This window comes from Rhineura floridana, chromosome 13, assembly GCF_030035675.1.
Source record: "Rhineura floridana isolate rRhiFlo1 chromosome 13, rRhiFlo1.hap2, whole genome shotgun sequence".
In the NCBI taxonomy this organism is placed as follows: Eukaryota; Metazoa; Chordata; class Lepidosauria; order Squamata; family Rhineuridae; genus Rhineura; species Rhineura floridana.
The window spans coordinates 25431206-25454442 of NC_084492.1; the positions used below are offsets into that span (position 1 = coordinate 25431206).

At 44.5% G+C, this 23237-nt stretch overlaps 1 protein-coding gene across 1 annotated transcript; it reads right to left on the reverse strand.

Moving 5' to 3' along the window:
• Positions 1 to 1306: 1306 nt before the first annotated feature.
• Positions 1307 to 21676, reverse strand: PLEKHF1 (pleckstrin homology and FYVE domain containing 1). Its single transcript, XM_061594334.1, has 2 exons — positions 21277 to 21676; positions 1307 to 6723 (listed from the first exon to the last, which is right to left on the reverse strand). The coding sequence occupies exon 2, from the start codon at positions 6708 to 6710 to the stop codon at positions 5901 to 5903; it is 810 nt and encodes a 269-aa protein (XP_061450318.1). The 5' UTR covers positions 6711 to 6723; positions 21277 to 21676; the 3' UTR covers positions 1307 to 5900.
• Between the last annotated feature and the right edge of the window lie 1561 nt (positions 21677 to 23237).

Here is a 23237-nt window from a genome sequence, read left to right on the forward strand (position 1 = left end):
TTGCTGCTGTTTTTTATTAGTTACTTGTATCCTGCCTTTCTGGAAACAAATCCTTCCAAGGCAGATTGCAAATAAATAGCTTAATAAAATAGCAATACTAAAAGAGGAACACAGGAAAGTGCCTTACAATGAGTGAGGCCCATTGGTCTATCTAGGGCCACATCCACACTATTCATTTAAAGCACTATTATACCACTTTAACAGCCATGGCTTTCCCCAAAGAATCCTGGCAAGTGTAGTTTGAAAAGGCTGCTGACAGCTGTTAGGAGACCACTAGCACCCTCACAGCACAGCTGGTATAGCACAGTGGGGAGGAGAGCCTGGCTGGGAGTCCAGAGTCTGTGAGTTCAAATCCCCGCTCGTGTCTCCTGGGTGTCAAGGGCCAGGTAAAGATCACCCCCACAGTGAGTGGCTCAGGGGTTACATGCCCTGCCACCTGTGCAGCCGTGGGCAAGCTGCATAGTCCCAAGGAGCCCAGTTGCCCCCCAGTTGGCAGTTGCGGACAAGAAAGGGGCTGTGGCAAGCTGAGCAGGCCCAAGCCAGCTGGGGAGGACTAGCCTCAGAGAGAGGCAATGGTAAACCCCCTCTGAACACCGCTTACCATGAAATCCCTATTCATAGGGTTGCCATAAGTCAGGATCGACTTGAAGGCATTCCTTTTCCATTTCAGCGCCCTCACAGAGCTACAGTTTTCATCGTTCCCTGGGAAGAGGGATTGATAAATCTCTCTGGGAACCACTCACTGAGCTACAATTCCTAGCATTGTTTAACAATCGATCCTCCTTCTAGGAGGAACTTTGGCTCTGTGACGGGACTAAGGAGTACGGTGTGAGATGGCCTTCTGTACCTTTTCCTTTGCGCTTATTGACTAGAAGATTGAAAGATGGAAGCAAGTTTACTGCATACTCATTCAGCTGTTAGACAGAACACGGCCTGTGCACTTTTCCTTGTATCTCCATACTCAAGAGGACTAGAAACTTTTTTTTAAAAAAAGTTGGAAATGCAGGACAAATGTTGAGATGGGGTGGCCCCCCTGTGGCTATCACCTTAGCACTGAGGGTTAAGAGGCCTTTGTGTCTCAGCTTGTGTGTGCAAAGTTTTCTTGGAAACAGGAGCTGGACTGGGGACTAGATTCAGGCAACATGCTTCCAGTTGTTCATTATCCTAATTTAGAGTAGTGCAATCCCTTGCACAGCATCATGGGAACAAACCTCCATAAATACACCATTGTTAGTGCTATTGATTTGAGCCAGATGAGGGAGGAAAACAAACGTTTTATTTTATTTTTTTAATTTTAAAAATGCTCTTTCAAACCAGAAACATCTGTTTCAGTTGAGGCTTTTGCTGGCCAGTTTCTACACCATTTGTCCATGGGGGCGGGGAGACATATATTGTTTCAGCTGACACAGGCTGCTGTAGAGAATGGCAGACAACTTGGGAAAATGTAGTCATTTGGAAAAGAATTAAGAGAGGAAAAAAGGCAGACTGAGCTGTTTCTCATTAATCTTCCCCCTCCATTTCTATCTTTACCACTTGGAAACATTCACCTAGGGCCTGGAGAGAGCCTGTTCAATTCACAGCAGTCTGGATGGCGTTTAAATAAAAATCACATGGTCAGCTACTTGTTTTCAAAGTTATATTTTTCTCCCCCCCCCCAAATTAGTCATATCTTGATTATTATATACTCAGTTGAATAACGTTTATCCCCTAATAGAGGCAAAGTGCAGAGATAATAAACACACATACACATCACAATCCAGACATTTTTTAGGCCCGTGGCACAGATGGAAAACATGAAGCCGTCTTATACCAGGTCAAACCATAGCTCAATACAGCCTGATGCTGTTTATTGCGGCAGGCAGCACTTCCCCAGTCTCTCAGTAAGTGGCCTTTGCTCTGCCAAGAAATGACCTGAAATTTAAGATCTTCTGCGTGCAAAGCCTGTGCTTCACTACTGAGCTACAGAGGCACAGTTGTAAGTTACCCCACACACACAAACTTAGAATCATAGAGCTGGAAGGGGCCTATAAGGCCATCAAGTCCAACCCCCTGCTCAACACAGGAATCCAAATTAAAGCACACTCGACAAGTACCTTGTCCAGCTGCCTCTTGAATGCCTCCAGTGTTGGAGAGCCCACAAGAGATCCTGCAGTACAGGGTAACTCGGGGTCTAAATAAGCCCGCCAATCCTCTCCACTTGGCCTGCAAGTCCAGTTCGGCCAGCCCACGCCCACCTGCCCTGCATCGTATATGTTGGGTGTAGACCAGGTAAAAGCCTGACTCAACCAAAAGGTGATTTGTGGGCAAAGCACTGAGCAAGATAGAGCTCTGAAGGGGTCTTAGGAACACAGGAAGCTGCCTATACCAAGTCTGATCTACTGGCCCATCTAGCTCAGTATTGTCTACACTGACTGGCAGCAGCTCTCCAGGGTTTCAGACAGGCTTCTCTCCCAGTCCTACCTGGAGATGTTGGAGATTGAATTTGGGACGTTCTACATGCAAGGCGGTTCCCCATCAGTTGATTGTCGGCTCTGCAGAAGCACAAAACAGCAAATGAAAGAACCCTGCAGGCAAAATAGGACATCTGTTGTCCTTGCAAGGTCAGGTGGGCTGCTGCGCCCACTGTCAACCTGGCCCACGGGGGGGGGAGGTAACAATCTGCCCCACTGGTCAGATCCAGTTCTCCATCCTGATATACAGTAACTTCTAATTGGCATGCAGAAGATCCTGGATTCAATCCCCAACAACTTCAGCTAGGGATAAGAACGTCCCTCACCTGGAACCCTGGAGAGCAACTGCCATTCAGTGTAGACTAGGGGTAAGCCAACATACTGCTCTGCCGATGTCACTGGACTACAACTCCCATCAGCCTTAGCGACCATAGTCAATTATCAGGAATTACTGTAGTTGTAGTCCAAAAGCAGCGGGAGGACATTGCATTGGCTTACTTCTGCTGCAGACAACAGATGGATTTAGATGGGCCAACTTTTGGTATAAGGCAAGTACGGCCGGGCCACATTATTTGTACTCTGTTGCATGTCACTAGAGCTGACTTGGGATCTGACGTTTTGTGTTACTTTCCATCAGGGTGCACCAATCTCCGATAAGTGTCCTCAAAATATGGATTGCATTTAAGACAGTGCAGTATTTAAGCAGAACTTTATCTGTCCATGAAAACCTATATATTAGGGAACTATAACTAACATTTTTGCTCCTTCCCTCCCAAATAAGCAGCAAAAAAGTATAAAAAATCCCCAAGTAACTATACAAGCCAAGGACACTGTGGTTGACATTAAGGTCTGATATAAAATTAGGTGTAGCAACAATGTTGCTGTTGTCTAATGGTCACTAACAGTAAACATACATTCTAATTTTTTTAAAAAAATATATTAGGAGACAAGTTTTGTTGCTCTGGTGAAAACAACTAATAAGATGCTTTTCAGTCTATTTCCAATGCCTTGGACTATAGTTCATCATCTGGTTATGTCGGCTAGGGCAGATGGGAGTTGTAGTCCAACACCATTGGGAGGGTGCCATATTGACTACCCCTGAATGCTCAATTTAAAACCAAGAAGGCTGCCTTAAAAACTGTATAATATGTCCAGAAACCATGTTTCTTAATGTGAAGAGAGACAGACAGCGTGGCTGTGTTTGTATGCAACATAACATCTTTATAAAGATGAGCTGCAGTGAGCCTCTGGTTTGTGTGCTACCCTCCGTCTTGGCATGGCTACGAGGAATTAGCAAGCATTTGCTTCCATTTCAGACTAATGGCAATTTGCTATTTTGATCGGACACTGACAAACTGTGATTAGTCTTACCTATGATTAATCGAACCAAGCCAATTTCACACCATAGTTTACAAAGCTGGTTGGTTTTCACTTACCATATTTAAGACTAACCATGGTTTAGAGCTGTGACATACTGCTAAACTGAGGTGAATCTAAAACAGAAGCGGAACCTTCTCATGGCTGTCCCAATGAAAGATAGGGTAGCATGCAAGCTGCGGCTTATGCTTGTAATACTAAACTATGGTTTGAAAACCACAGACACCAAACCTGCTAACTGCACACAATTTCAGTTGTGAATGAGCTACAGCCCTTGCCTTGGCTCCCAAATATATTTTTGCTTCTGTCCAACTTTTGGCCTATTTCTCTGCAATTCTGAAGGCTAAAAATGCTGCTTGAAAGAATCCTTAACAGTTAAGATTTTCAGAAATGTTCAGCAACAACGACAAAATAAATCCATAAATACTTCATTAATACGAAGGTCCATGTTTTGTTGATATGTAACAAATGTGTGTTTTCTTTTTAATTAAAAAAAAAACCTCCGTTTCCAAGGACTTTTATTCTATTAGGAGGAAGCAAATGTTGAGTGCATAGTTTTAAACAGGCAGATGGAAATAACTGGGTTCTCTCCCATCCCCAGAAAAAGCTACTGCTATCTACTTACAAACCAGTATATTGTCTACCTGTTATTTTTAGCGTTTCAAAGCACACATTTTTATATGGTCTATTATAGAAAACATGACAATCTGGAAAACGTGTCAATTTGGGGCCAAAATTCTCTGCTTGCCACAAATAAGACACTGAGTCAGTGCCTGTATTGTTTGTTTTTTGTTATTTTGAATATTAAATTATGATGATGAAGAAGAAACGAAGGCAAGGGAACAAAGTTAAACTTTGTGCATGTACAAGCCAGAGCACATAATACAATACCACAGTTAAGAAGCAAACTGTTTACATTACAAAGTTGATCTACACATTTCCATTTTCAAATACTCGTCCCTAAAATGTTTGTTAATATCAGTCCCTAACACTACTCAAAATTAAGACATTAAAACAATGCCAGCTTCTAGCTTCCTCCTGCCTCACTTTCAGCATCAAGCTGATCCGAAAGGTTTATCCTTCTGTTAAAAGCCTAATATAAAAAGGCTAGATTCTTGAAATATAATATTATAAGCCCTTGATTAACTTCTGCATAGTGCTATCAGTTTAAAACCCTGAAGTGCATCTTCCTCTGCGTTGCATAACTTCTGATTTCTGGATCCAGGATTTGATCTCTGGTTGTAAGAAAGATGGATCTCTCCAACAGAAATAGTTCTAATGAACAAGCCTGCAAAACGCAGAGCTGAAACTCAGCATTTCAGGAGTGAAGAACAAGGCTGCCTTCAGCCAAAAAACTAAATAAGGGACCAAAACTCTTAGGAACACTCAATATCTGTCGTCTTTTGGATCCAATTTAGCTCTGCCCTGAACTTCAATAATACTCAAGAGATAAGCAGACTCCTGCATATTTAGGGAGCAATCCAAACCAAAGATCCCTCAGGAGGAGCAGAGTTTGGAATAGGCAAGTCTGAAGTCCCTCATCTTGGCTCAGCCAGAGATATGCCAGTGTAAGTCCTCCATCCTGGCTCAGCCAGCGTCTTCGTAAGTCCCAAAAATGGGGCTTGCATTGGGAGCAGACGGAGCAAGGGGAAATTTGCCACTATTCCAAACACCTTTCAGCTCCGTCACATAACAGAGGAACCCAATGGAAGTTACACTGGCAAAAAGGGCTGTGTCAGTCAAAGTCTAATTTAAAGGTTTCTTTCCTCTCTGCCAAGCTCGGGGGCCAGCTCAGCTAGCAGTAGCCCTGCTCCTAAACACAGTCTGGAACAGGAGTTAAGTTACCCTGGCATAATTCATATCGGTGTAAATTATGCTGGCTTCCTATAGTTTGAATTGCTCTGCCCGCTTGAGGTTGTATCTTCTCCCTTATTCACAGAACAGGAAAACACATGGAATTGAACAACACAATGAAAGCTACTCCTCTGAAAAGTGCACTAAGGCAAGTGTGTTCTCTTGTACTCCTCAGAAGTAAGAACACGGCCCCTGAAATTAACAAGGACTGTGCAATGGTCAGCTATGGAAAGATGACCAAGCCGCACTAGACGTGTAAAATTCTGCTGCTGCTGACCATTGTTCCAGTTTGTCCTCATCAGATCTGTCACTGTCATCCCCGCTAGAAGGTTCATAGCCAGCCAGAGGGGAATGAACTGGCTTTGACTGGTCGTCATTTTCCTTTTTTTCTGCCATCAGCTGTTTGTAGCAAAGATTGCAAACCCTCAAAGGCTTCGGGGACAGCCGGGGCATGAGAAATCTCTGCCGGGAACACTCTCCACACACTACAAAGCCACATTTCCGACAGTGGTGCCTTCGTGTGAGAGCGGAGAACTTGGTATGTGTGCAGCGCATGCAAATGTCGGTGGCCTTATCGGGGATCCAGGGAGCGGCGTGTTCTGTGGGGGGCTCCTGGCCCGTCTTGGATAACAAGTGGCGAACGCATTCCTCCAGGTGGCTAATCCATTCTTTCCTCTCGGTCAGGGAGGCCGCAGAAACAACAAAGGACTTCTTGGCCGTTTTGATCATCCACCGGTTCTTCATTTGCAAGGTATCTGGCAACGTTTCCAAAGTGACTTCGTCAAGGGGTATGATGTGCTGGCAGCTGTACTTCCTTTTGTTGATCACAATACTTCCGTACACAAGGATGTCATTGAAAAGGAAGAAAATTCGTGGCTTGGCTTTTTTCCGGCATTCTTTGGTCAAAATCCCTTCACCCAAGAGGACCCTTCCCGGCACTGCTAACGGTTGGCCAGATGCCCCAAAGGAGTTCTCTACGGCAGCAATCCGTTGGCTGTTGATCTCAGTATTAGCCAGGTAGTCTACCATCTCGATAAGTCACCTGGAAGGAAGGAAGAAAAACAAAACAAAACAGAAGTTGTAAGCGATAAGTCAGATTACCAAAATGATCAAGGGAATGGAGCGATTCACCTATGTGGAAAGGTTGCAACATTTGGGGCTTTTTAGTTGAGAGAAAAGGCAAATAAGAGGAGACAGGATAGGCAGCATAGCGTGGAGAAAGTGAGCATTGAGAAGTTTTGCTCCCTCTCTCATAACAACAGAACTCGGGACCATCCAATGAAGCTGAATGTTGGAAGATTCAGGACAGACAAAAGATGATACTTCATACAGCTCAGTTAAACCACGGAATTCACTCCCACAAGATATAGTGATGGCCACCAACTTGGATGGCTTTAAAAGAGTGTTAGACAAGTTCATGGAGGATGAGGCTATCAACGGCTCCTAGCCACAATGGCTTTGCTCTGCCTCCACTGTCGGAGGTGGGGTGCCTCTGAACGCCAGTTGCTGGGAATCACATGTGAGGAGTGTGTCTTACTTGAGGCTTCCCCCAGGCATTTGGTTGGCCACTGTGAGAACAGGATAGGATTACAGGAAGCAGCCTGATGCCGAGTGAGAGCATCAGTCCATCTAGCTCAGTGCAGTCTGCACTGACTGGCAGCAGCTCTCCAGGTTTTCAGACAGGGTTCTCCCTCAGCCCTACCTGGAGATGCCAGGGATTCAACCGAAGACCTTCTGCATGCAAAGCTGATGCTCTACCACTGAACTATGGTCCTTCCTCAAAAGCTTGACTGGATGCACCACCGTCCTGATCCAACAGGCTTGTCTTATGTTCTTATGACCCTTCTGTCCTTAGTGCCGTGACCTTCTCCCAATAACAACAAAAAACACCTTCTCACATCTCAGTGGCTAAATTCACTATTATCATTGTCATTGTCATTATCATTAAGAAGGAGAAGGAGGAAGAGGAGGAGGAGGAGGAGGAGGAGAAGTTGCTTTTTCCCCAAAATGGAACTCAAAGCAACTTCCAAAAAAAATGTTTTTGCTCAAAATGGCGTACAACAAAAGCAAACAACAGTTACAAAAACAATTTCATAATAAAATAATACAACAGCAGTAATAAAACAATGTCACAGCAAACACAAAACCCTTTTCAATACTATAAATATAACATTACATTCTTTAGCAGGCCACATTACACCTCTTGGTAATATGGCAAAAATAAAAGGAAATTAAGACAGTTTCAGGTCAGAATCTTGAAAAGCACCCAGCTCATACAGTCAGAGGCGCTACAGTTACTTGCCTGCATTATCCCCTTTCACAATTCTATGCATATATTATCACATACGCACTAACATCTGATGCCGAAACAAACACTATATAGAGCCAAACTACATGGTCATCAGTATCAGCGGGTACTGTCCTTCCCAACTATATTATTTCAGACCACAGAAGGGGGATTACATGTTTGGAGGCTCCACTATGTCAAGAATATCATGCACACAGAAACTTAGCATGCCAGAGAAGAGCGATCTAACTTTACCTCTAACCAGGTGTGAGAAGTTTATGCTTTTAAAAAGGAGGAAGGATTCAAATGCAATCCCCCTAACACAGCCTTTCCCAACCAGTGTGCCTCCAGATGTTGTTGGACCACAACTCCCATATTTCCTGACCATTGGCAATGCTGGCTGAGGCTGATGGGAGTTGTGGTCCAACAACATCTGGAGGCACACTGGTTAGGAATGGCTGCCCTAACAGCAGGCTGAAGTGGTACAGTCAAGGAAGGATGATAGCCATGTGTTTTTGTGAATGAATTGTTTGGTCTCCAACGTCTCAGCAAATAATCCCAGGCAGTGCAAGGCACATGACACACCCACTGTGTTCCTGTGTTTCATAAAACACGGCTTCTCGACAGCAGTCACAGGCAAAACACTGACGAATATGGAGAAACTGAGTCATTTCCCATATATAAGGGTAAACCAAAGTCCACTGAGAGCATATACTTCTTTCTTGCGTGTACAAACAATGGTGAACCTAACCAATCATTCACCAAAAAACACAGAGCTCCAAAGCTCAGAAGGTCACACCGTGGCCAAGTTCCTTTTCTACAATGACTTATGTGCAACAGTTATACCACACAAAAGTTTTAAAGAAAGGAAACAAGAGCAGCAGCAGTAGGTGCTAGCAACAACAATTAAAAAAAAAGAAAAAGATGCCAGAGCAATCATGTTGGAATGGTAATGCACTTCGTTAGATCTGACTCAAAAATGTACCAACCGCTACTGCTGGGAAGAGATTTCCTGACAATTCCTCTCAAGGAGGGACAACAACACTCAGTGAAAATACATTTATAGCAACATTCCTAGGAATTCGCTAGGAGCTCACATGACATTTTGCAAAAGTTTCATGCCTATTCAAGATCCCACTTACACTTCAAGCCAAGAAGGACAAACACCCACCATCAATTCTGCAATGGTCCAAGGTCCTGCTACATTTGATTGTATTTCTTATAAGTACCAATTTTGTTTGGATATCTATTGGGACATTAGGATGGCATATACTGATTGAAATGTTTAAACTGAGATAGATGTATAGATGGTCATTATATTATTAAAGTGAACTTCCAGTAACAACAACAACAACTCAGTGTTACAGAACTGCAAGTCCAGATCACATAATCCAGCTCACAAGCTTTCCATAAAGTCAGTCTATGTGGACCACAGGATGCTCCAGGCCAGGGATGGAGATCTGGCCTCCTAGATATTGTTGGACTTCAACTCCCATCAGCCCCAGCCAGCATGGCCAATGGTCAAGGATGATGGGTGTTGTAGTCCAACAACATCTGGAGGGTCCCTTCCCTGCTATTGGTAGAGAGAAGGTAAGTGCCCTCTTGAAATGCCTCATGTTTCAAACATTTCTTTGCCTAATCACCTGGAGGATACTTATTTATTTATTTAATTTGCCAACCTTCCTCCCAGAAGGGTGGCAAACAAAAATACTAAAAGCACCTTAAAACCTCTTTAAAATAACTTTTAAAAAGCATCTTTAAAAAGCAATTCCAACACAGACGCAGACTGGGATAAGGTCTCTACTTAAAAGGCTTGTTGAAAGAGGAAGATAATAGAGATGGGGCCTGCCCAATATTTCAGGAAAGGGAATCCCAAAGTGTCAGCATTTACAGTCCACTTCCTAAATTGTGCAGAATGGGCCTCCTGATACGATGGTATCTACAGGAGGCCCTCCCCTGCAGAGCTCAGTGACTGACTGGGTGTATAAGAGGTAAGACTATATTTCAGGTATCAAGCTGAATAGGGCTTTTGTGTTTACTAGAGGCGAGTAGAAAAAGTGGCAATTTATAAGCATGTGGAACAGCCATGCAGATTAAGGACTACAGGAACTCCCATCAGTGCATTAAAAAAAATACCCAAATTTGCTGTCAAATGTACTGCTACCTGCCGGCCTTGAGGATCAGTTTGTTGCAGTCACCAACTGATTTCCCCACCTTCAGTCAGCATGATAATTTGATGTCTAAAAGACAAAACTAAAACCACCATGCAGCCGTTTTACTTATGCTATTATGAATATAATGACTTTTGCACACTCTAAAGCAAGAGGAAGGAGAAGCATGAAAAAGCTATTTGGAAGAAAACGAAAACTACAGTACCTCTGATCTCGGTGCCCATTTGAAGTAGGAACACACAGCAGAAAACAGCAGACTCCAATTATATGCACAAAAAGAGCTGGTGGAGCCAACCTTTCATAGTGATGAGAGGTTGTTTTCATGAGGACTCTTGGCAGGAGGCTTGCAGTAACCTTTTATTGCAGAATTCACTGGGCTGATTAGTTGCACAGCACTTTTCTTTGGACTTCTCCCTTATAATGTAAATGCCCAAGCTTTACACATGATGGGATTAATTGCATCTCTTGATGCAGGCCAAGGATGGGGGAAAAAAAAAGGGCTGTGGCCCTTAACAGGAAAGTTCCAAGCCATTTGCAAATCCATCCCAGTATAGCAATGTGACGCCACCTGTTCTCCCTCTCTGTCCCATCAAAACCCACCTTACTGGGCAAACAAAAAGAATAGCCCTGATGGATTGGACCACGGGGCCACCTACTCCAGCATCATATTTCCAGCCAAATATTTTTGGAAAGCTTACAAGCAACAGCTGTCTAGTTTGTCACCGCCCTGTGATAGACAGCCAGCAGGTTGTAGTGGTTAGAGTGCTGGACTAGGACCTGGGAGACCAGGGTTCAAATCTCCACCGGCATGAAGCCCCACGGAATGACCTCCAGCCACACACTTATTTTGATTAATTTATTAAATAATTATTAATTCATCATATATGTCAATTTATCATCTCTCCCAGCCTAGCCTACCTCGCAGGGTTGTTGTGAGGATAAAATTGAGAAGAGGTGAAGCATGTATGCTACCTTAAGCTCCTTGGAAGGAAATGTGGGATATAGATATATATACACATGTGTATGTATGTACTGCCTTCAAGTCAATTCCGACTTATGGCAACCCTATGAATAGGGTTTTCATCAGGCTGAGAGGCAGTGACTGGCCCAAGGTCCCCCAGTGAGCTTCATGGCTATGTGGGGATTCGAACCCTGGTCTCCCAGGTAGTAGTGCAGCACCTTAACCAGTACACCATACACACACACATATGGAAATACACTGCCTGAACATGGAGGCTCCATTCAGTCATTTCTGTAAAGTCCTTGCCTTAGCCTATCCACCCTATTACACTTGTATCTGCCTTTTTCTCTCTGCTTGCTGTCATCTTTTTTACACGTTGTAAAAGTGCCATTTGGAGATGGCATTTTATAAACTAAGTTGATTCCAAAATAGTCCCACTGGTTTCCACAAATGAACTCCGGAATAAGCTTGTAGACTGCAGCCTATGTCTCAATGCCACTATTTAATCCTGGATTTGTTAAGTAATTAGAAGTTTGCCAGCAAAGCGAAAGGTGCATACATTATATACCCAAATGTGACCATTCCCCATAGTGTCCCACAACCTTTTCAGGCCATCAGCCTTAGGAGTTTGCACTTGCCTAAAGGACTGCTTGTTTCCTTATGCTCCACCTCGATTGCTAAGATCTTCTGATGGGGCAATTTGGGGAGCCCCCCCAAGCCCCAGATGTTTGGTCAGCCTTTACCAGGGATTGAGCCTATAGCGTGGCAAGCCTTGCCCTGTGGAACTCCCTGCCAATACAAGACATCCCTACTTTCTTTTAGACATCTTTTACAGACTGTATTGTTCAAACAGGTTTTCGGAATGTGAATTTTTTTAACCTCCCAGTTCTTATTGATGTAGTATTATGTTTTTAAGTTGTACACATCTTGTTTGTTGTGGTTTTTGTGATTTTATCGTTTTAATTTTTCTTTGTGTTTATGACACCCAGAAATCAATAGCTACCGGGTGTGTAATAAATTCAGTAAATAGAATAATATAAATATACAATTGCAGCCTAAAACAAGAAATAAAGATATCAAATAAGCTGGCAGCCACAGGTACAAAAATTGAACTCGATGTAAATTTTAAAAAGCTCAAGTAAACAAACAAGCCTACAATTTAGCAATGAAGTTGCCAGGCAGATTACTCTGGGGAGATTATTCCGTAGATGAGGCACCACCACCAAGGGGACCCTTTCTTTGGTTGTCACTTGCCTCACTTCAGAAAGCAGGAGCCCCTGGGAAGGATTTAAGATCTTCCTCCAAAAACATGGCTAGGCTTCAAAAATAAGACTGGGAGATCAGAACAGTCAATGTGGGCATATGCACGGGCAGCTCTGCAATGATAATGGCTCATGCCACACTGGCAAGACACAAAAAGACATTATCTTCAGAGAGAGCAAAGCACAGACAATGCGTCTCAGGACATGTCTGCATTACAGCCTCAACGCTGCTTCCAACCTGTTTCGGAACACAGGAAGCTGCCTCATACTGAGTTAGTTAAACCAATGGTCTACCTAGCAAGCTTGGAGAACCTCAGGCCCTGGGGGGGGGAATGCAGCCCTCCAGACCTCTCTGTCTGGCCCTTGGGAGTCTCCCAAAGCCACCCCCTCCCACTTCCCAATGGCCCTGATTTGCATCCCAAGTATTTTCGCCTGGCTGGAAAGCATCCTTGCACTGTGATCATGCTTCTTGCTTGCTTCGATGGAGGATGGGGGGGGGAAGGGTGCACGCAGAAATGTACAAAGCTAAATTTTCCATTTGTTGCCCTGCCCACTTTTGACTTTTGTGGCCCTTGGAAGGTTGCCCAGAAGGGAATGTGGCCCTCGGGCTAAAAAAAGTTCCCCACCCCGCAGTATGGTCTGACACTCACTGGCAATGGCTATCCCAGAGTCTTTCCCAGCCCTACTTGAAAATGTTAAGGACATAACTGGAGACCTTTTTTTGCATGCATGAATCCACACATACATGCAGGCACATCTGTTGCCCCTCCCAAATAAGGAACCTCTGGAGTTTTGGAAAGAGACTAGGAAGCCAAAAATTTACAGTAGTCTCACAAATCTGCGTCTCCCAAGGTTCTTTAGAACAAGTTCCATCAGTAATACAGGTGTAATGTAACACAATAGCCTAAAACAGTAGTTCCCAACCTATATGAGTACAGGACCCCCTTTATAATCTCAAAAAATGTTGTGACCCCACCATGCTAATTGTAATGTTAGCCTCTGTTAATTGAAAAAAAAATGGTGCGTGGCAAAATCCTATCTCTAAATATCCCTTTCCATAAAAAGCTCCCTGCAGACAGGGTGCAAAGGTCCAATGAAACTGGTATCCGCCTCCCCCCCCCACTGTCTGAAGATGTACAGTGGGTTACAGTGTTGGACTAAGATCCAGGTTCAAATCCCTACCCAGCCATGAAGCCCACTGCGTGACCTTGGACCCAACACAGTCTCTCAGCCTGACCTATCTCACAGGGTTGGTGTAAGGATAAAATGGAAAGGGGAGGGAACTATGTGCACCACTTGGAGGAAATGTGAGATATAAATGCAATAATAAATAAATAAATAAATACATTTCAGCTGCAGTACTTGTTCTAAGTAAGAGTGCCATTAGCAGCAGCAGTGTGAGGAGATAGGAGTCAGCTATAGTAATCCCCTCTTCTTCCCGGTAGCTCCACCCTCAGCCTCCTTCAGCATCTGCCAGTTGTTTTATAGGCAGATGCCTGCCCTTAGTGCGCCTGAAAGATGCTCTGGCGCTTCAGCAAAAGGCCTCCCCTCTCGTTTGGAGCAAGAGGGAGGTGTCATCTGCAGCGGCAGTGGGGAGCAGGCAGCATCCAGAGAGTGAAGACTGTTTAAAAAATAATAATAAGTAATTCATTTCTTTACTGTTCATGGCCCCCAGGTTGGCAACCACTGACCTAGAAGTTCACAATGAAAATGAAACTACAGTTGGGTTCCTCAGAATTTACTTGACTATGGAGTCTGTGGCAACCCCCAATGTTGATGAAGGGATCCTGATTAAGTTTGCCAATGGGAGGTTTGGAGGCAGTGAATAAATTCATGATTGCCCTACAAAAACATTGTGCAATTTCATGTAATTAGGGTAAAGAACTGGGTGAAAGATACAACTGAAGTGATCCACCCAGTTCAGTTTGCAGATAACAGCAAAACGTGGAGAGGTCACTGGCTTCCACAAAACAATCCGTTTCAGAGAAAAAATAAAATAAAGAGAAATTTTAGCACAAGGGACACATTGCAAAATTCAGATACAGAAATGAAACAGGGACAAGAGAGAAAGGCTAAGCAAGATCAGAAGGAAGAAAGTCTGAAGCAAAACAACCTTGTGACTCCATAATTTTCAGAGCAGACACAGCAATTTTAAATGGCCTTTAGCAATCATTTGCAAAGTTTAGGTTACGGACAGATGGTCCTCTTCCTTCCAAATGCATTTTTGCAAAGACTGCAGCCGTGATTTAAAGCCCCAAGGGTCTTGGCTTTTTAAAATGATTGTATGAAAAGTTAAAAGAAAAAAAAAACTTTGGTCTTAACGACGGCAGAAAACATCTTGAACCCTTCAGCATGATGTGCAGCCAAAGTGAAACACTTTAACAGTACAATCCCTTGCATGTTTATTTAGAGGCACTCCTACTGAGCGCAATGGACATACTCCAAAGAAAGTGTGTGTAAGACTGCAGTGGATTTCAATGGGAAAAATTCGAACAACTTTGCTACTGTGGGCCAGTATTGTGCCGCAGAGAATAACCTCTTCTGAAATGCAATTGGAGCAAAGTGCATGTTTCTGCTGCAACAACTAAACACAAAAGTCCTCAGAGACAGAAGGCAATGCTAGAACCAACTGGTTGTTGCAAGATGCGAAGGAGACAGGTCTTTGCTGCATAGTTAAAAGAACCGTTAATTTAAGCGAACTTGGGAGCTGTCTTCCCATCATTTATTTATTTATTTGTTTATTTATTTATTGCACTTGTCTACCGCCCCATAGCCGAAGCTCTCTGGGCGGTTTACAGCAATCAAAAACATTAAAACAAACATACAATTTAAAATACATATTTTAAAAACAATTTAAAACACAATTTTAAAATTTAAAACAATATAAAAACAATTTAAAACACATGCTAAAATGCCTGGGAGAAGAGGAAAGTCCTGACCTGGCGCCGAAAAGATAACAGTGTTGGCGCCAGGCGCACCTCGTCAAAAGGATCATTCCAGAATTGGGGGGCCACCACTGAGAAGGCCCTTGTTGCCACCCTCCGAGCTTTCCTTGGAGTAGGCACCAGGAGGAGGGCCTTTGATCTCAGGAAATGGGAAGATGCACGGCCCCCTAGTTTTCAGAATTCATTCCATATAGCAAAGGTTGGGGATCTGTGGCCCTCATGGTTGTTGCAGAGACGCAAGCATGGCCAAGGGCCAGGATGATGGAAACTGTAGTTCAGCAACATCTCGAGGGCCACAGCTTCACCCATAACTACCATTAAGGAATATAGTAACATAGAACCAGGATGAGGGAAAGCAGCCTCTGGAAAAACATGAACACCTCTCTTTTGCGACACCTTGTGTGGTGTAGTGGTTAAGGTGTTGGACTAGGACCTGGGAGACCAGGGTTCAAATCCCCACACAGCCATGAAGCTCACTGGGTGACCTTGGGCCAGTCACTGCCTTTCAGCCCCAGAGGAAAGCAATGGTAAACCCCCTCTGAATACCGCTTACCATGAAAACCCTATTCATAGACCCTAAGTCAGAATCGACTTGAAGGCAGTCCCTTTCCATTTCATCCTGCCTGAGGTGGGAGAGTTGGGATGCACTGTCTGTGTTTCACCCAGACCCCAATCTACCTCCCTGTCTGGCAAAAGTATGTGCTGATTGAACTTTGGTTCACCTTGCCTAAGATACTGAAACTGCCTGTGCCACTGTGTGAATTTCACCACCAAAAGGCTGCTCAAGATGAGTGCTCTGCTACAAGGAATCGCCAACCTTTTGGGGCCTGGGGCACACTGGGAAATCTAAGAAACTGTCAGGATCACCACAAAATGCCCATTTCAGAGAAGAAAAACTGGTGATGTTGAGAACTCAGGAAATAAATCAGGAAACCTTGCTTGTGGTGTGCACTGTGTAAGAACCACAAACTGTGTAAGAAACAAAAGAAAGTAATTCTCTCAGTTTCTGATTGTTATGTAGCCAAAATGGCACCACCCACATATAAGAGAGAGGTATTAACATGGGTGGGGGAACCCCAATATGTCCAGATGTACAAACATTATTTAGAAAAAACCTAGGGTGCCCCCCCCAAAAAACCCAACCCAACTGGAACTGAACATACTCAGTGGCCATGAAATGTTGTCTAACTGTCAGGGTGGGAAGACGGAATAGAAAGTAAGCTGAACAGAGCACACTCCATGCTGCAACATTTTGTTGCAGGTCTTACTTGTAGAAACTAATGTAGAAACTAATTCCAAAAAAAGGAAGGTCTAGCATGAGTTTGGAGATATCATGACTCAGAGGTGGAACCCTGACTTCAATATCCCTTATATGACACTTTGGGACTATGACTAACAGCATCAAGAAGCCACCTTCTGGGCGAGTAAATTACTGCGTGCAAGTCAACCAGTTTCAGAAGAAACTCCTTGGGACCCGCATGGGAGTAACACTGAGTCAGTTACTTCTCTGGTGCCCTTCTGCTGTGAGCAGTTGGGAGTAACTTGGTTCCAGGACTTCATCCTCTGCGCCCAGTCCATGACCATTCACGGTGTGAAAGGGTGGGACAGTGACCCAGACCCTTCTCTGTGTGTGGTCCAGGCCTGCTGAGATCTACGTGTGCCAAACACAGCTGTAGTTATTCCAAAAACCCAGACTGGCAGCTTTTTAAAAACAAAACAAAAGGGGGTGTCGCAGTTTGATTTCAGCAAAGGGCCGGAGGGCTAGCAAGGCACCTGGCTCCACCCATTGATTCATCCCCATATTAGTTGAGACACAGAGACCTTTAACTCCCCACCTGCCACTCTCAACAGCAAGCGTTGCTGCTACAAATTATCACCATGCTTATCTTGCATATGTTGGATCTTTACAGACGAATCTTCACGAAAAACCTTCCCCTTTCAACAAGCCGTATGCGTCTGTTTGAATTGCTTTTTAAGGTTTTAAAGCTTTTTTAAAAATAAGTTTTTAAGGAGGTTTTGTTTTAATATATTTTAATTATTTTTGTTTTAAGACGTTTTAGTGTTTTTTGTTTGCAACCTTGAGCTCCTACTGGGAGGAATAGTAGAATATTAATTAATTAATTAATTAATAATAGTCAGTATTGTTATTATTGTTTCCTGACCAATTTGGCCACTATTGGGTATCATTTCCCTGCTCCATTCTATGCCCAATGGAGGCAAAACACATCTGACATAGCAGGCTCTTGAATCCATGAGAAACATCTGCCACAATAAATCTTTCTTTTCAAGAAGCCACCTTCAAGAGCAACACAGTGTTATGACCCTTCCTTCCTCCTCTCCACCCCCCAGGCTTTGCTCATGGAGAAAGTCTGTAGCTCAGTGGTAGAGCATCGGCTTTGCGCACAGAAGGTCCCAGGTTGAATCTCCAGGCAGAGCTGTGAGAGACCCCCATCTGAAACCCTGAAGGTCTGTTGTCAGCCAGTGCAGACCAGGGACAGAGAACCTGTGGCCCTCCAGATATAGCTGGGCTTGCACTCTCACCGTTCCTGACCACTCACCATGCTGGCTGAGGCTTATGGGAGTTGGTGTCCAACAACATCCGGAGGGCTACAGGTTCCCCAGACCTAGTGTAAACAGTACTGAGCTAGACAGACCAATGGTCTGACTCAATATAAGACAGCTTCCCATATCTCTGTGTCTTTGAAACAGCAACCTGACATTTTCTGGGCATGATGCTAAAGTAGAGAAAAAGCTACTCTAGATTATATTTGTCTGAGCCAGGCTGCTGTTACGACCACAGGAGTAGGTCCACATTAAAACTGGTGGCAGCTAAAAATCACTCCCCCGGTGGCTGCCTCCACCCCTCAAACCGCCTGTATGGTGCAATTAGTTGGTCAATTTCCTCCACACCAGGGCAAGGGAGTGGAGAATATCCTGAGTCACTGCAGACAATCTGCTTGTGGCATGGAGGCATCCATAACGGCATGGCTCCTAAGTTGCAACCTGGAGGCGGCAGTTCCACCTTTAAGGATGCAGAGGCAGCAGGCGGTGCAGTCTCCACTGCATAGCCATCTTCATTCTTTCAGGTTCCCATTGCATATCCTCCAGTCCCATTTGCAGGATGCATGGTGAGGCGATAACCAAGTCCCACAGGGGGAAAGGGGTGCTGGAGTGAATCTAGGAAGCAAGGGGCAGCGTCAGCAACCTCTCGCCCTGTGCACTGTTGAAGGTAAAGGTGCTGTCTCTGGGTTACAACCCAGCAATCCTGTAGAATGGGAAGGATTTCAAGCGGGCCCTGCACAGAAAAGTCCCCTCATCGGTTGTGTGACACAAAGGAACACGGAAGCTACCTTACACAGAGTCAGGCTATTAATCCATCTACATCAGTACTGTTCACACTGACTGGCAGTGGCTCTCCAGGTTTTCAAGTGGGGGTCACTCCCAGCCCTACTTATTTATTTATTTATTTATTTATTTAATTTCATTTATAAACCGCCCATAACCAATGGCTCCCTGGGCGGTGTACAACATACAATAATACAATAAGTCAACAAAAATCACTAGATATAAAATACAAATGCATAATAACACTAAATAATATTTAAGATAACTAAAGCATTAGAGCATTAAAATACATAAGAGTATATTAAAATGTATTAAAAAGCATTAAAATGCCTGGGAGAATAGGAAGGTTTTAGCCTGGCGCCAAAAGGATAACAACATAGGCGCCAGGCGTACCTCCTTGGGGAGACTGTTCCACAATTCGGGGGCCACCACAGAAAAGGCCCTGGATCTTGTCATTACCCTCCGAGCTTCTCGATGACTCGGTACTCGGAGGAGGGCCTTAGATGTCGAACGAAGTGTACGGGTAGGTTCACAGCGGGAGAGGCGTTCCATCAGGTATTGCGGGCCCACACCGTGTAAGTAACACAGAAAAGAAGCAAACTAAGAACACCAACAAACATACAAAAATATAATTCTCCATCTTTGGAGATCACAGGTGTTGCCACCACTCACCATATCCTCAGAGGCACATGCCACCAAACTCTTCCAAGCTACACAGCAAGCAGACTGGACTGTGAAAGACCAACCCAAATGGTGTTTGCATCTTGATAAATCTGCAGGGCAGCCCAATATCCCAGAGAGGAGGCCAGGTCTCCTGCTCCCCCGGTGCACCCACCATAGCTGCCCAACTTCCCTGCCCCTCAAAGTTGGATAGAAACATCCGTTGGAACCTGGGAGCTTCTGCATCCAATGCAGATGTTCATCATAATCAATCAATCATTATTACGGTCAAAGACCAGCACTATAAAATATTAAAACAATAAAATGATAAAACAATCAATATTGTACACAGAAGGAAACAAACAGCAGCCGCATGAGATAATATGGCACTAATGTATTGTATTGTACTGCCTTCAAGTCGATTCCGACTTATGGCGACCCTATGAATAGGGTTTTCATGAGGCTGAGAGGCAGTGACTGGCCCAAAGTCACCCAGTGAGCTCCATGGTTATGTGGGGATTTGAACCCTGGTCTCCCAGGTCAACGTCCAACACCTTAACCACTACACCACACTGGCTCTCATGGCACTAATAGTGTTGAATAAATATTTCAATGTGCAATAGCCCCCCCAAAATTATCTATTATTATTTGCCATCATCACTGTCCTACAGGTAACAGCTGAAGCATAGAATCTTGCCACATTAATTGCGACCCGCGGGTTCCTATCTGAGAGTAAATATTCTAAATAAAATGCATCAGACTTCCTTGGGATTTTTTTAAGAATTGGGTTAATAAGATCAAATCGGGAGTCTCGATAAAAAGGACAATACAGCAACACATGAGCAGCAGTTTCCAATGCAGATGTTCTACCACTGAGCTTTGATCCTTCCCCAGGATAAAAGCCGGAGGAGGGGGTGAAGAAAAGGAAGGAAGGTGCAGAATAAACAGAACTCTGTTGCTGTTGTAGGCGGTGTCTTGTAAACCAAGACTGACTGAGGCTGATACTTCTCACAGGCTAGAGGCACAAACAGAGAGGACTATCAGTGCTTTATCATCATCCTACAGCGAGAGGGATTAATATGAATTTAGAGTTGCACCAAGATCTTCAACCTCTTCACACCTGTGTCATCTACTTGTCAGTGTCTCCAGCTGATTCATACTTGACTTTTTAGTCACCTGGCTGTTTCAACACTCCCAATGACAGGTGCATTTCTTAGTTTCACTGTTTCTTAATGCGTTATCAAAGGGCTTTGGAGGCGATTCAGGGCATGAGGCCTAAACATGCAGTATGCACACAGTGTGAAATCAGACACACCTTAAGAGCCAGAATGGGGCACTGGTGGCCCTCCAGATGTTGCTGGACTACCACTCCAATTATCCCATTGGCCAGGATGCAGCCCAACAACATCTGGAAGGCCACAGATGGTCCTCCTCCCACGTGCAAGAGAATCTCATCACCATTCCCGTTCAGGGCACCATGGATTTTATTCATTTGAAGCAAGCAACATTTGTTATTCCTCCTGGCCACAACAATTTAAAACAAATATCTGCTGGGCACCTCTCCCCCAAAATAAAATAAAATCCCGGATTCTCTAATCTGGTGCCGCCTCACCATCACGCTTTAAAAAAAGTGAGCGGGGTTCTTGAAAACGCATCCGTTTAACTATATTTCGATCGTAAACAGATCCAGAGAGTCCATGGTTAAGTTTGAAAGACGCGCCCAGGGCCGGAAACGGCATTTAAAAAAACCAAGACCCTTTCACGTGAAAGTAGCGCGTTTGCTCGTTCTCAAGCCGCAGCCGTTTGGTAAAGTACTGAAACTTTAAAGGAACCGCGAATTCCAAGCTCCGTAAAAGCCACCGCCAAGCAGACCCTCGAAGAGACACCCACGTGCGTTTCTCTCGCCCTAAAATCGCGCAGGGCGGAGAGCGCGGAGGAGGCAAATCGCAGAAGTATGAATGTACCTCCTCGTGACTGTCCTGGTTCCTGTCCCAACCGAGTTACCGGCTCCTTCGACCTCGCCAGCCGATACCTGGAAATCCGCCTCCAGCTTTCAAGGGATCTGCAGCAGTTCGTCCACTTCCAGAGATTTCCCTACCCCTTTTAATCCAGGTAGTCTCTACGCTGAGACTGCAACCCTACGTTGGAAACAAGTCCCATTGACCTCAGGGGGTTTACTTCTGAGTAGGCATGCATAGGCTCGCGCCGGTAAATCACTCCCGGCGTAGTCTTTGCATCCGCGCCTGCGTAAGGGCACTGATTTAGAAACAAAACAAAATCTCCAGAACGCTCAAACTCCCCAACATTCCATTCTCCCCCCCTCCTGTCTATCGGCGAGCCAATCAGCAGGCCGCCTCTCGAAGCAGGACCGTCCGGTTCTGGAAAGCTCAGCCTCAGCATTCCATGCTAACTACGCCCCCGACTAGCGCAGCCGCCAATCAAAGGGCGCCGTCGGAGCCTGGTGAGTTTTGTGGGCGGGCGAAAGGGGAAAAGAAAAGAAAAGAAAAGAAAAGAACGCGAAGAAGAAAAAAAGACAAGAATATACGAGCGAGGCAGCCAATGGCAGAGGCAGGGGGCAAAAAAAAATAGGGAGCCTAGAAAAAAAACACTAGTAAATTGAATTATTAAAAAAGTAATAGGGGGAGAATTTTTGTTTAGGGGGCGCCCCCCAGAACCCCCCCCGGCCACGGGCCTTACTGTTGTATAGCCCCTATCCTACGCTTTCAAAAGAGCCAGCGTAGTACCTACGTGTCATACATTTAAAACACACACACCCGTAAAAGAGTCCTGGGAACGGTAGTTTGTGAAGGGTGCTGGGAATTACTACTCTGTGAGAGGTAAACTACATTTCCCAGAATTCTTTTTTTGAGGGTGGGGGATATGCGTTAAATGTGCGGTGCACACATAGCCTAAAACTGCTTTGTCCAAACCCAATCCCCAGTCTGCTTCTTTCAAGGTTTCAGTGGTGATCCTGAGCCAGTCATCTTTCAGCCCTCCACTCTTGTTTGTCGCCAGCATGTGAGACAGAGGCAGTGTGGTGTAGTGATTAAAGTGTCAGACTAGGACCTGGATTGCATGGGTTCATATCCCCTGGCTGAGTGGCAGGAAGAGGGAGGGCAGAGAGCACAGGTGTTTGCAGGAATCCAGTCCCAGGTTCGGTCTTTGACTCTTGGCACCTCAAACAACCTCCCTTTGAGTTAACAGACAACTCGTTTCTGCCACACACATCCTTCTCTTCCTCCACTGCGAAAACTTAATTATTCTTACTTGGAAAGTATTGCCCATAATTTGTTGTTGTTATACGCCTTCGATCGATTATGATTTATGGCGACCCTATGAATCAGCGACCTCCAATAGCATTTGTTGTAAACCACCCTGTTCAGATCTTGTAAGTTCAGGTCTGTGGCTTCCTTTATAGAATCAATCCATCTCTTGTATGGGCTTCCTCTTTTTCTACTCCCTTCTGTTTTTAACACTTTGCCGACATAGTCAGTGTTTTCTTTAAAAATGTTACGAAAATCACTGTAAAATAAAATATTTGAGTTCCAAGATTTGCACGATAGTGCATTCTTTCAGTTCTATTTGCTGCTGGAGGAAGAACAGGATAGAACTTCTAACCTAGGAGCAGTTGGGCTAGGTCTTTTCCTGTGGACTAGAAGCAAGCAGCTTGCTAAATATATGGCTCCTGTTAAAACCACTGGTTTGTGGAAGTCATGGAAGCTCCCTTTTAAAGAAGGATCTATGTAAGGAAGAAGGATCCCTATAAGCATCTGTGAAGAGGGCCCGTATACAACAAATCCTGTCCCAGGATGGAAGAGCTGGTTGCTGTAAATCTTGAAATGTAGCATTCAGAATGTTGATTCTATAAGGCTCCTGTTTTGTTCTGTCATTTAGAACAGGGTCAGGAAACCCATCAGCCACAAAA